The sequence below is a fragment of the Myxocyprinus asiaticus genome, chromosome 42, assembly GCF_019703515.2.
Source record: "Myxocyprinus asiaticus isolate MX2 ecotype Aquarium Trade chromosome 42, UBuf_Myxa_2, whole genome shotgun sequence".
NCBI classification, from domain to species: Eukaryota; Metazoa; Chordata; class Actinopteri; order Cypriniformes; family Catostomidae; genus Myxocyprinus; species Myxocyprinus asiaticus.
Window position 1 is genome coordinate 30,721,859 of NC_059385.1, and position 14,112 is coordinate 30,735,970.

Here is a 14,112-nt window from a genome sequence, read left to right on the forward strand (position 1 = left end):
TGCTGTTTAAAAAGAAAGATCTTTGTGCCAAACTGGTGCCAAGTGTTACTCTCACAGGGACCATCGCGTCTTATTCAATTAACCTAAATGTCCAATCCAAAGTTCTCAAGCAACTTAAATATTATAAAAATATTAAATTAGGACTGTCAATCAGTTATTATAATGTTTGACTGAATTAATTAAATGATATGATCATAGATTAATCAACTTAACTGCAATTAATTACATAAAAATTAAGATAATTCAAATACATTATTGTGGCAGACGAAATCAATGAATAGACATTACATAAAGTGTAATAAAGTTGCTTGTCAATATGTCTGAGGAAGACCGTAGGGGCCATTTACACAGGACACATTCTTATATTCCAGCTATATTTTTTAATTGTTGGCATATGTACACATGCAGACTGATGTCTTTGGTCACTGCGTAAAGGGTCACTTTTTTTCAGCATCTTACGCCATGAGCGCCACATTTTTAAGACAGCACATTTGTATTTTTAACAACTAATTGCACACTATTATTGTTAAATTGACAGCACTATATCACATATCAGGCTTTATAAGGAGGTCAAATGCTTCTATAAAGATTGGACATTACATGTTCATAATTCCATTCCCAGAAGTTTAATGGGAACATATTAACGTTAATTAACATTAAAGACCATATATGGTGCAAATACTTTGACCATTTCAAAGTGTGGTTATGTTTAAATTATGAACATACAAAATGTAATGATTCGAGAAGGTTTTGGATTTAGTGAACACATGTCATATGTCAAAGTACTTGGCACTAATACAAACCCACCCACAACTCCATGCAATAACACAAATGAGGGCACAGAGAACTTGAAAAAGCAAGCATTGTACAAGTACCTCAGTTGTAACTAAGCGGACGTACTGACAAGAGGGAAAGAGAAAGAATCAGTCAATGTGAAACACTTGCTATTGTGCAGAGAACAGTTTTTTTGAAAGTAGATCAACTTCCATATGATTACTGGACTCACAAAGAGCACTGATAACACTTTACAATAAGGTTCCATTCCTTATGTATGGGATAATGTACAGTCAGCCAGCTGACTGTACATTATCCTGCTTATTACACGGCTAATAACCAAATAAATAAACACTGCAGATAGACATAAAATAGTGATTTACATTGAAATTATGTAATTTGTGAAGAAATAAATAGATGAACAGCTGAAATCAACCTCCGGTTTGCGTCATAGTTCTGTTGGTGTTTTGTAAAAATTACCGTCTGACTACTCATTGTCCAGCTTATTACAAGACTACTTGCCAAATAAACAAACTAATTCACATGAAACATTGATTTGAGTTGAAATAATTTTATTAGCTTACTTGTAGAGATCGCACAGTGATCTGAGAAGCAGGAGAGACGGCTAACAGAACAGGGATGAGTGGCCTGGATGTGTGGTTGTTACAGAGCAATATCTTACCGCTAGATGGTGCCATTGACCAATCAGAATCGAGTATTCCAGAGAGCCGTGTAATAACATTAGTTAATGCATTAGGTATCATGAACAAACAATTAACAATATATTTTTACAGCATTAATTATTTATAATAATAATAATTATTATTAATCTTTGTTAAAGTTAGTTAATAAAAATACAATAGTAAATTGTTAATGTTAGTTCACAGTGAATTAACTGATGTTAATTACTACAACTTTTAAAATTACAACATTTATTAGTAGATGTTGAAATTAGCATTAACCAAGAATAATAAATGCTGTAAAAGTATTGTTCATTGTTAGTTCATGTTAACTAATGTTGATAACTAATGTTAACAAATGGAGCCTTATTGTAAAGTGTTACCAGAAAATTTTACATATACTTTGTTGCCATATTTAAACTTTATATAAATATATACTTTTAATATTCTACAGGCCATTTAATATTGTTTGCTAATAGCATAGCTAATATGGCATTTCAACCTGGAATCTTCGGTTCCATCCTGAGTTTGAGTGTAGATATGTACTTTTGGAAAGTACATTAGAAAAATTTTCTCATGATGAAAAGTCATTGATTTTTCCACAAAAACTTTTTCATCAACATCAAGATTTAAGTTAAACATTATTTAAATGAATGTATAACCAAATGTGTCTATCTTAAATGTTCTCATTTTTAATCACAGTTTTGTCTTCACTAGTTCATTTTAAAAAGTGGTGTGATGACAAATTAATTTTTAAATGTAAAAATATTCAATATAGTAGGCAAATCTCTCTTCTTTTTTTTTTTTTTTTGTGAACAAATGTTCTATTTAGTCTTTCTTATTTACATTAGTTCATTGGCTCAGCGGGTCAACAAAATCTCAATGTTTTCTCTTTGCACAGTCAAACAAACAAGTGGTATCCAGTGCTGAAGCATTTTACCAATCAGAAATTTGCATAATAAATTCTGAATCTTTGTACAAAATTCTAATTCACTTAGAATTTTGTGTTTTTCCAGAGTCATAGTTTATACTTTGTAATATAAAAATGGAACTTGAAACTTTTAGTACAATGCAGTTGCAAAACACTTTACTATTTGTTCTCCAAATAATAGCTTTTAAAGGAAACTGACATCTGAGGAAGCAAAAGGGGACAAACTGTGGTTGATATGAAACACTGTGAGCTCAAAAGGCATTTGATGGTGGTTTTTCACATGGTCTTTATTGATTCACTTTCAAATGAGCTGGAAAGTCCCTCTTTTTTCACTTTTTTCTTTGAAAGAAAAAGAGGAAACTGGGCTCTGAAGTAAGTCATGCCAACAGTATGTTAGCAGTATAAATTGATTACTAATTGCAAATGTCTTTGGAGTTATTGAAAAGTTTACAAGAAATTACAAACTTCAGATTCACTGTTTGATTGTGTCAGTTAAGGTTGTAATGATGATTTTAGATGGTAGGCTAATAGATATCTTAAAGAGTTGTCTCAGTGAAAGTGTAGATAGGAAGAATCCAATAGACAATGCATTATTATGCCATATGATCAGGGTTGGGAGGGTTACTTTTGAAATGTATGCCACTACAGATTACAGAATACATGCTATAAAATGTAATTTGTAACGTATTCCATTAGATTACTCAAGGTCAGTAACATATTCTAAACACTTTGGATTACTTCTTCAGCACTGGTAAATTTTTTCACTTGTTTTGACTATAAAAACTCTGCCAGTACAGTAAGACAAAATACACATATTAAAAATACATTCTCTGAAAAAGCTAAATATCTCATGCAGTGTTGCTTCTAAAACAAGATTAAGTCAAACTGATCTTGTTTTAAGGATTTTTAGATATTTTTACAGGGAAACAATAACAATTATTATCAAAAATATGATTTTTGCCCTAATATCAAAGGTCTTACTAGAAAAAAAAAGAAATTATGATCAAATGTGAATTTTTTTTTTGATAAAAAAATATGATCGTGCCCGGTAAATGGCTAGAAATAGCATTTTAGCTTAGTGTAAAGCTGACAATTTACACAAGGTTTATTTCTATTTCTTCTGCTCCAAACTTACGCTATTGTCCTCTGCTTTCTCTCGACGCTTGACTTTATGTGTCTCGAAGTCCTCCATCAGAGTCTGCATGAAGTTCTTGGGTCGCTGTCCTCCAGAGTCATCACTGCCCAGATCAGACAGCGGAGAGGGAAGAGCTCCATCTGAAGTACATGGTGATGCTGGAGGAACCGGACGAACCTTCTCAATCTTACCTGCAGACAGAAGAATTTATAAAGCAGTTGTAGATGGATCTATAGATGGATGAATGGATGGATAGATAATTGTTTTTAAATGGTTGAGTTCAACTGGATAGTGAAGGAAAACCAACCAATAAGTGGTAATTTATGGCCTGAAAATGAACTTGCAGTTACAACATATAATTTTATCATATGCACACACATTGCAAAATCCACTGGCTTTAATGTCAAGAATGAAAGTAGTCAAGTCAAAGCACAGTTTAGAAGAAATGAATGAGATGGATCTGAAGTACAGTCTGGATTAGGATTCAGAGATTTTTTAATAACTATGTTCCAGAAAGAACATTCATCAAGATGCAGTGTACATGAAAGGCCCCAGACACATTCTTGATGATGACCCAAGTAGTGTGCGCACAAGATGGACGAGCACTGTTTGTGTAGAGACCCACACTGCTATTCCTCATTCCATTATAAATCAAGGGAATTTGAGAGAAAAACAACCAGTTTGTGCAAGGTTGTTTGTTCAAGTTTTATGTTCAGGGGTTGATTATTATTAAAACAGATTTCAACTTTTTTCCTTTTGTTATATGAATGTTATTAAAAGATTAAATGTTTTTTTTTTTTTTTTTTTTTACTTTTTCAAACTTTTCAAAAATGCTTTTTTATTTTATTTTATTTTTTACCAGTTGTCCCTTCATCTTTCACCCAGATCTTAAACTATTAAAAAAATCCATAATGAATATAAATTATTATATGTTTATAACTAGGATCTAAACAAAACAGGTAAAAAAAAAAAAACCATTTCAATACCCATTGTGTAAAAAAATATTTTTCAAAAATTGCAACTGTCCCAGCCTTTGCACCGTCATTTCCACCACAATGAACAATTTTGCCACAAATTCAGTTTTTTTTTTTTCTTTCAAAAGTTAGATGACTTGTTTACCAATGAGATAACAGTGTCAGGAACGAGCATGCTTGTGATTAAATATGAGACATGTAATTAGGGTTGCCACCTTCAATATGGCCATTGGACAAATACAAATCTTTATACAAAGCTCTGTAGGGAAATTTGCTGTTGAAAATCAGTGACTCTATATAAGAATTTAGATTTATACGTACTACATTTGTCGTTTAGAGAATCACATCATTAATGAGAAGACAATCATTGAGCTGGGTTTTCATCCAAAATGATTCACATTTTTTAAGCGGATTTAGAAAAATTAGACTTAAGAAAATACGAATTGTTGCGTGTTTCCATCCACTACGTAATGCGCATTATCATGAGGGAGACGCCTCGTCATGATGGAGGAGCTGAATGACCTCTCCCTGCTTTGGGAGACACCGCAGAATAAGTGTAATATCTGATATAATGTGGGCTGAAATAGCTGCGATGCCCACACACCACCAGTCTCCACATACCCGGGAGCGCCAGCTCTCAAAACTGTTCTGGCAGATTGTGAGGACCCACTTTATCAACCAGCTGTGGGTTAATCACTTCAGAATGACAAGCGCTATGTTCAAAGAATTGTGTGCCAAAGTCGGACTTTTCATTGGGCTAGTCACATCAAACTTTCACACGCTCATAACACATGCACGAATGGTCAAAACACGTCATCGTTTTGCAAATAAACCGTTTCCATCACCTTAATGCGCTTTTTAACTCATGCGAAACTCTAGAAAATCCACCTAGCGTATTAAATTTTACATGAATTCTGAAAGTTTATTTGCATATCAAGCGTTTCCATTCAGGATTTCTTATGCGCAATTTCAAAATGCGCATAAAAATAGTTGGATGGAAACCAACCTACTGAGAGCACAGGATAACATTACCAATACTAAGCCCTTTAGCGCTACTGCTCAAAACAAGCCAAAAATGGTCTCTGTGCCCTTGCATTTCACTCAGACACCATTAGACATAGTGCAGACATAAAAACTTCTCCAGTACTGAATATCATTATAAATGGACAATCTCTAAGACTGATAGCACACACTGTTTAATACAGTGCTGCTGTCCATGACATTTAGCAACATGCTAAATAATGATTTCCTTGGGACATACAAATAGAATTGAAACACTTGAAACATCCTTACTCCTAAACCAATAAAAGCTAATATACAGTATATATACAGTTGAAGTCAGAAGTTTACATACACTTTAGCCAAATACATTTAAACTCAGTTTTTCACAATTCCTGACATTTAATCATTGAAAACATTCCCTGTCTTAGGTCAGTTAGGATCACTACTTTATTTTAATAATGTGAAATGTCAGAATAATAGTAGAGAGAATGATTTATTTCAGCTTTTATTTCTTTCATCACATTCCCACTCGATGGGTCAGAAGTTTACATACACTTTGTTAGTATTTGGTAGCATTGACTTTAAATTGTTTAATTTGGGTCAAACGTTTTGGGCCTTCCACATGCTTCTCACATAAGTTGCTGGAATTTTGGCCCATTCCTCCAGACAGAACTGGAGTAACTGAGTCAGGTTTGTAGGCCTCCTTGCTCGCAAACGCTTTTTCAGTTCTGCCCACAAATTTTCTATCGGATGGAGGTCAGGGCTTTGTGATGGCCACTCCAATACCTTGACTTTGTTCCCCTTAAGCCATTTTGCCACAACTTTGGAGAAATTCTTAGGGTCATTGTCCATTTGGAAGACCCATTTGCGACCGAGATTTTTGTCATTAACAATCTTTATTGATTCCAAACTCAGACTAAAACAAACAGCACATGCATACATGAAATCAACTTTTATCAGTATATGCCAACCCCCCCCACACACACATCAGCCGACTTCCATCCCCTAAGAAATACCTGAATGCCAATCATCATGCTGGTAAGGACCCAGATTTTATATGTTTGTTCCTTATGTTAATACCCGCCCCATCACCCAAAATACAAAGTCTGGGGCAGAATAAAATCTGAGTGCTCAAGAACTCACAGATAAAATTCTGAACCCTCAACCAAAACACTTGAATCTTAGTACAGAACCAAAAAAAAAACAAAAAAAAAACATGGGCTATGTCCCTGTTCTCCAACAGGCATCGCCAGCAAGTAGGTGTGTCTTTAAAGCCAAGCCTATACAATCTAGAGGGAGTCCAATAAAAACGATGCAGAATCTTAAATTGAATGAGGTGCACCCTCGCATCCCTAGACATAGACTTGACATTTGTAAAAAATCCTGCCCCATTCTCCATCTTCCAGTACTAAATTCAAGTCTCTCTCCCATAACTTCTTAAGAGATGTTAAAACCCCGTCCTCTAGACTCTGAATTAGCCAGGAATAGTACGCTGAATCTTCATGACCTTTTCTCAAGAGTGTCTGCCGCTTTAGGGGGCTGCACACTACACCCAAAGGTGGTACAGAGTAGATGGCGCAGCTGTAAGTACCTGAAGAATGAGATCTTGGAATCCCAAAACGCTGTATTATATTCTCAAAGGATCTCAACGCTCCATCTTCATACAGGTCCAGCATAGCAACACCCTTCTCAATCCATTCTGTCCAGCAGAAAGGGGACTTGTTAATGCACAATTTAGGGTTCAACCAAATACTTACGGCAACGTTCAGGTAAATGTCCGAATTGAACACGCGGGAAACTTTTGTCCACACTAAATGCATGTGCAAGATAACGGAATGTCTCTTTACTTCTTCAGGCAGCTTGGTAGGAAGACTTTGCAATGGAAAGGTAGGGGCAAGGACCTCCTGTTCAATAAAGAGCCAGGGAGGGGCTCTCTCAGGTGGAAGCAACCAATGTGCCAAATGTCTGAGACATTTAGTAAAACAAAATCTTGGGGAGACCTAACCCACCTTTGTCAAATGGCCTATGTAACATACTGGAATGCAACCGAGGGCGTTTACCATTCCAAATAAAGGATTTAGCTATACTATCAAATTGTTTAAAATAAAAGAGGGGAACTTCAATGGGGAGAGACTGTAGTAGGTAGTTGAATTTTGGAATACAATTAATTTAATCACTATGGCTGCCATCGCATCATTCAGGTGGATGCTGCACACTGGTGGTGGTTGAGGAGAGTCCCCCTATACTATGTAAAGCGCTTTGAGTGCCTAGAAAAGCACTATATAAATGTAAAGAATTATTAATATTTTTATAACATTAATCTTCCCAGTCATAGATAAATGTATTGAAGCCCACTTTTCCACATCACTTGAAAACCTTTTTATTAAAGGGTCAAAATTAACTCTAACTAATTCACTCAAATTTGCTGAAACTAAAATGCCCAAATACTTAATGCCCTGTTTGGGCCACTGGAAGGTGCCCAGTTGAAAAGCCATTACAGGGCAATACACTGTCAGAGCTAAAGCTTCGGATTCAGACCAATTCACTCTGTATCCTGAGAACTTAGAAAAGGAATTAATAATTCTGTGGAGGCAAGGCATAGATCATCCTGGTTACTTTCGTAACCTCCGTTCCCTGATGGAGGGAACGAGACATTGTGTCGATGTAGCGACACTAGGGGTCACTCTTGGGAGCCCCAAACACCTCTGCTTTTTTGAAAAAAGCCCAATGAGAATTGGCAAGTGGAATTTGAATGCCACTCCCCTGGACATACGGGTATAAAAGGAGCTGGTATGCAACCACTCATTCAGGTTTTGTGCTGAGGAGCCGAGACCAGGTCCCGGCCATTTCAGCGGGTAGTTCAGCGTTGGAGGGAACGACACAAAGTCTCGTTCCCTCCATCAGGGAACGGAGGTTACGAAAGTAACCAGGACGTTCCCTATCTGTCACTCACTCGACGTTGTGTCGATGTAGTGACACTAGGGGTCCCTATACAAAATGCCACAACTATCTGAACTGTGTTACGTGAACTGGCGGTGTATGACGGGCAGACCGCTGTGTGCCTCGTAGCAAGTACACCAGGCCGTCACGTAACCTCCCCCGACACTCTTATGAGCGTCGAATGGTCCTTTGGGAACAAGTCGACTGCCCAACCAATAGGGACAGGCTAGCCCTGCCGAGGCCTCTTTCCCTCTCTTTTCTCCCCAAAAAGAGTGGAATTTGTTAACTGACTGGGAGCCATAAGTGTCTGCGTCGGGGGATGTCCCTCCCAAGGGGAAGACACCGCGGAGACCACACCCCGCCCAAAAAGAGTGTGGGGGGGGGGTTATTTTGAGTGGAATACATCACATGGTCTTACCGAGTCTTGTCAGAAGTATGTCATGTGGAGAGGTCCCATGGTAGGTCCTACCCGAAGGGGAGGAGTTTCTACAGAGCATGGCGAACGGGGGCAGAGGGGCCTCTGCCCAAGGAAGACACAGTTTGCCGACAAGGAAATTATTTTGCGGAAGATATCATATGGGGTCGCCTTTGGGGAACCAGCATATGTGGAGCACCTACCTCATTACAGGGGTTCATTAGCGCATGTACTGGGCTGGTCAGCGAGTTTCTCTGCAAACTCAACTGCCAGAGGGCTAAGGAGGAATGTCATCCAGGGATCACAGTCATGAAGATGCGAGGGGATAAGGACAGGCCGAAGGGGAGGACCTTGTACTGGTACGCCTGGCCTTCAAAGGCAAACCGCAGGAAGGGTCTGTGTCGAGGTAAGACCGAAACGTGGATGTGCGCGTCCTTCAGGTCTACCGCCACGAACCAATCTTGATGCCGGTTGCTCGCTAGAATGCGTTTTTGTGTCAGCATCTTGAACAGGAGTCTGGGTGCACAGGGGCGGGGGGACCGCTGGTGGAGCGCCATACCAGCAAAGATGGGACGGTGGACGGAGGTCGTGACGACGGCCGTGCACACTGGACATGTGACCCAGAGAACAAGAAAACTGCTCTTCTGTTGAATTTTTGGGTACCGCAGCCTCTTGGACATGCGACGAAATTAAATGAAAATGAAACAAAAGATTCTCCTCCCGGCCCTCCACTGGGGGATGGAGTGGTCTGCTCACCAGCTCCAGAGAAGCGGGTCTCCTTGCCCCTGGGTCGCCTGTCTCAGGGGCGCTTCGAAGCCTTCCTCGTGTACTTAGCGGCCAGCCGTGAGTCGTGTGGCGTCTGCTTCCTGCGTTGGGCTCCACGCCGGGGCAGGGCCACGGGGGGGCGGACTGCGGCGGAGCCGGTGTTGTTGTTGCAGGAGGACGCCCTTGGCGATGAGCAGACAGGGTGCGGGGTCTTGAGCCTCGCCGGGGCAGGATGTGTTGTATGGCCTCTGTCTGCTGCTTCACCGCCGAGAACTGCTGGGCAAAGTCCTTGACGGTGTCGCCGAATAGGCCAACCTGGGAGATGGTGGCATCAAGGAACCATGCCTTGTCAGCCTCTCACATCTCAACCAAGTTGAGCCAAAGGTGGCGCTCCTGGACCACCAGGGTGGACATCGCCTGCCCGAGAGACCGCGCTGTGACCTTCGTTGCCCAGGAGCGAGGTCAGTCGCCGAGCACAATTCCTGCATCAATCCTGGGTCAGAACTACCCTCGTGCAGTTCTTTTAGCACCTTGGCTTGGTGTACTTGCAGGAGAGCCATGGCGTGCAGGGCGGAGGTGGCTTGTCCAGCGGCACCGTAGGCCTTAACCGTCAGGGATGACGTAAATCTACGGGCCCTGGTAGGGAGCTTTGGTTGCCCATACCAGATTGCGGCGCTCTGCGGACACAAGTGCACCGTGAGTGCCTTATCCACCTGGGGGATCACCGAATACCCCCTGGCCGCTCCACCATCGAGGGTAGCGAGAGCGGGGGAGCTGAAAAACTGGGACCGGGCAGTAAAAGGTTCCTCCCATGATCTTGTCAGCTCCTCATGCACTTCCAGGAAGAATGGGGGGCAGGGTTCCACTCTAGCCTGACGCTCGCGGCCGCCCGGGAAAGCATGTCCATCATTTCCACGTCGGCCTGGGACAGGGCAACCATTCCTGAAGGAGGAAGCCCAGTCGAAGCCTCTGCGTCCGACTGGATGAGCCCGCTTTCCGATGCTGCGCTTGATAACTTGTCTTCTTCCCGGGCTCCGAACGAGAGGTTGAACTCACCCTGAGATGAGCCAGCGATCTCGTCCGAGTGCCCGACCGGGGCAAGTGAGCATGCTGGGGAATGGGAGGTCCGTGGGGGGATACTCGCTGGAGGTGGTCCCATTGAGGTCCCCAAATCGCCTCAGTGCTAACCGGCATGGCCTCATACCCGTAGGTAGAAGGACCGAGGCGGGGATCCGCTGGGGTGGCTTGCTTTCTTACGAATGCAAGCCGCGACCGCAACGTTGCCATGGTCATGTTCTCGCAATGAGGACAAGACCCATCCACGAACGATGTCTCTGCATGGGCAGCACCCAGACACATAAGACAGCGATCGTGGCCATCAGAAGCGGAGAGATAACGACCGCAACCAGGAATAACACACAAACGGAAAGGCATCTTTAAAAAGACGTTCCGTGTGTGCCGCTCTTTTAGAAAGAAAATATACTCTTTTAGAATATACTCTTTTAGTTGTTCTGCTGAAGCGCCCAGGGGCGTTCTCTGCACTCCAGTGAATATTTCTCTGGTTAGTTTTATTTTTGAAAGACAATTTCTAATAAGCCACATACAGAATTTTAAAGTTTTGGTTACAAATAAGCTATTTAACATTCCCAACATTTTTGCACAGGGAATAAGATAGCGGGCATGCTGTCATACTATAGATGGGGTAAGTTGTCACATGGGAACCTGCAATTGAACGGCCTATTACAGACCTTTCAGCAAAATTGAAACAGGTCTTGAAAAATTAAGCAACACAAAACAATTAATGAAACAGCAAAAATGTAAAAGGTAACATTCAAAATATGAGGACAGCGGGTCTAAGTTGTGAAATTAAAAAAAAAATATACAAGCTATAGAAAGTCAAATTTTTGAAAAATCAAACTGTTTATTATGTTCCCAGGAGTGATGGTTATCATGTTTTGGAAACGTAACAGACATTACAGCTGATTTTCTGTAAAGCTGCTTTGGAACAATGTGTATTAAGCACAAATAAAAATGATTTGACTTGATTTGACTTTTATGTTACAATTTTCTTTTCTGCTTTGGCAAATAAAACCTCAATGTTCTCTCTTTGCACAGTCAAACAAACAAGTGATAGCCAGTGCTGAAGCATCTTACCAATCAGAAATTAGCATCATTATTTCTTATTCGAAGTAATGGCCAGCATCATCCAATCACTGCCAACCATGTTAAAATAAAATTTAGCATAATAAATTCTTAATCTATGTACAGTACTGATTACCATCACCATGTGTGCCAATCATGTTTGGAGTGTACGCTGCATAGGAAAGATATAGGATGCTACCTTGCTCCCTATTTAGTGAATTACTTAACCTCCAGTGTGCTGTCTGTCTGCACTGGTCTCGGAAAAGTTTGAAATGCACCTTATTTTTATCCTAACTCCATAAAGAGCCTCTGAAAGCAACATTTTCCAGCTTGTGGATGAACCCATTGATTCTCAGTGTGATAATGATGCACAGTGAATATAAGATTTCTAAAGAAAAAGACCCATAGTCCTCATCTGCGGTCATTGTGTTTAGCAGCGTTCCTTTTTGCAATAAATGTGTGACATTTTTTAAATGGCATATCGGATGAAACTAGAGATTCTAATCTTTTGACAAACAGGTTTCAATGTAAAATCTTAATGAGGTTTCTTATCAGATGTAGTTTTGTTGGCATTTCTCCCAAAGACAAACTCAGTGACTCATGTGTCATGTTTAGTTTAACCCTTTAATGACAGCCCACAGTGTCCTGAACTGAGATCAGTCGGTTTAAATGAAATTAAATTATGCATTGCGTATAGCAAAGACAAAACATAAAGTATACGCATGAGGACACGGGGTCGCACAAGGATATTATAGGTCATCAGTCATCAAGATCAGACAAAGAAAAGACTCCCAAACTTCCCAGCAACTGTTCTGCATTTTTCAGAAAACCTATTTCAAAAAGGTTGCAAAAGTGACTTCAACAGCGGAGCCAATAATGTTCATTTTTAGCTGCTGGTTTGTATTAGCTGACAAACCTTTCTAAAAACAAGGCATATAAAGAAACATCATCATAAGGTAGATGCACTGATTACGTACTTAAGTCCAAAATGAATTGGTTCCATCCATGAAAAAACTACAAAGAGCTTTTTTTTATATGATTATGGGTACTAATTAGCATCTCTTGTGGTTTGTCATACAAAAATACAGCCCTAAGGGGTTCTATGACCATTTATTTCCCCCATGATTAGCCACTATGTCTACAAAACTTATACCAGTGTTGAGGAAGCTACTTTGAAACTGTAGTTCACCAAACTAAAAGCTACTCATAATTTACATAAAGCAGTTAAACTACTGTCAAGCTACTCTTTAAAAAAGATGTAGCTACGTAGTTAGTAAATTCAGCTAATGTAGAAATGTAGAAAATGTAGCTAACTATATTGAAGCTACTGTTTTCAATGTCTTTACAAAGATATATCAGATGATATTATTTCTTTTTATAAAACAAAAATGTATAGTACTTATTAGGGCTGCACAATTAATCGAAAAACTAATCGTGAATACGATTACAGCGTTCAATTTAAGGGTACGTTTACATGACAAGGATGTACTAAAAACAGTTGCGTTTTTGAAAAGTTTCCGTACAGACAACAACGTTGTCAAAACACTCCCCGTTCACACGGATCCACGAAAATGTCTAAAAACACTGTATTATGCATGCCAGGCCAGTAGTTGGCGATGTCACTTTGTATAGAAACACTACGCACCTGCGCACATAAACATTCTTCCACAGAGCGGTGAATACAAACAATGAAGATGGCGAAAGCATCGAGCAATTTTGTCTGGACAAAATCTTGAGCAGCACAAACAGTAGTCCGCCATTGTAGTTTTGAATGTCTCGCACGCATACCTATAGACTGAACACGTAATATGCGTGCACATGACGTCATCGTTTTCACAAATTTGTTTTTTTTTTGTGTTTTTGTATGTTTACACAGAGATGATAACTGCATCGTTTTCAAAAACTTGCACTTTGAAACCTGTTTTCAGAAGTTTGCATTTTCAGGCCCCAAAACGCTGTTGTCATTTAAACGAATAGCCAAAACACATAAAAAGTTTTCTGTTTTTAGTTGAAAATGTTGTCGTGTAAACGGCAAAGTCTGCTCGTGTTGCGTCAGTGGTTTCTATTTACAATGTGTTTTTGCAGTGGTTGAGTATTCTAACCAATCACTAACATCTCCGTTGAGCAATGAAATGGCAATGGCCAATCAGAGCTGCTTAAATTAATCCTCCGTCCTATCAGTAATGACAACTGATCCTAATGTGCAAGTTTTAATCCGTTTGAATGCCCAGATGCTTGATCTATTTTCCACCTCTGTTCACGGTGGCACACAAAAATGAATACTGAAGAAACATCACCTGACACTTGAAAAGAAGCTGTAGAACAAGAGTGAAAAGCACTTTAGAATTATTTTG

The 14,112-nt window shown here is 39.9% G+C and overlaps 1 protein-coding gene across 4 annotated transcripts in view; it reads right to left on the reverse strand.

Moving 5' to 3' along the window:
- Positions 1-14,112, reverse strand: part of LOC127432338 (A-kinase anchor protein 2-like) — a 71,706-nt gene that overhangs the window by 7,295 nt on the left and 50,299 nt on the right. For all 4 annotated transcript variants that reach the window (XM_051683265.1, XM_051683268.1, XM_051683267.1 and 1 more), the window contains one exon: positions 3,521-3,711. In XM_051683265.1, coding sequence (XP_051539225.1) covers positions 3,521-3,711 — 191 coding nt within the window. The remainder of the gene's footprint in view (positions 1-3,520; positions 3,712-14,112) is intronic.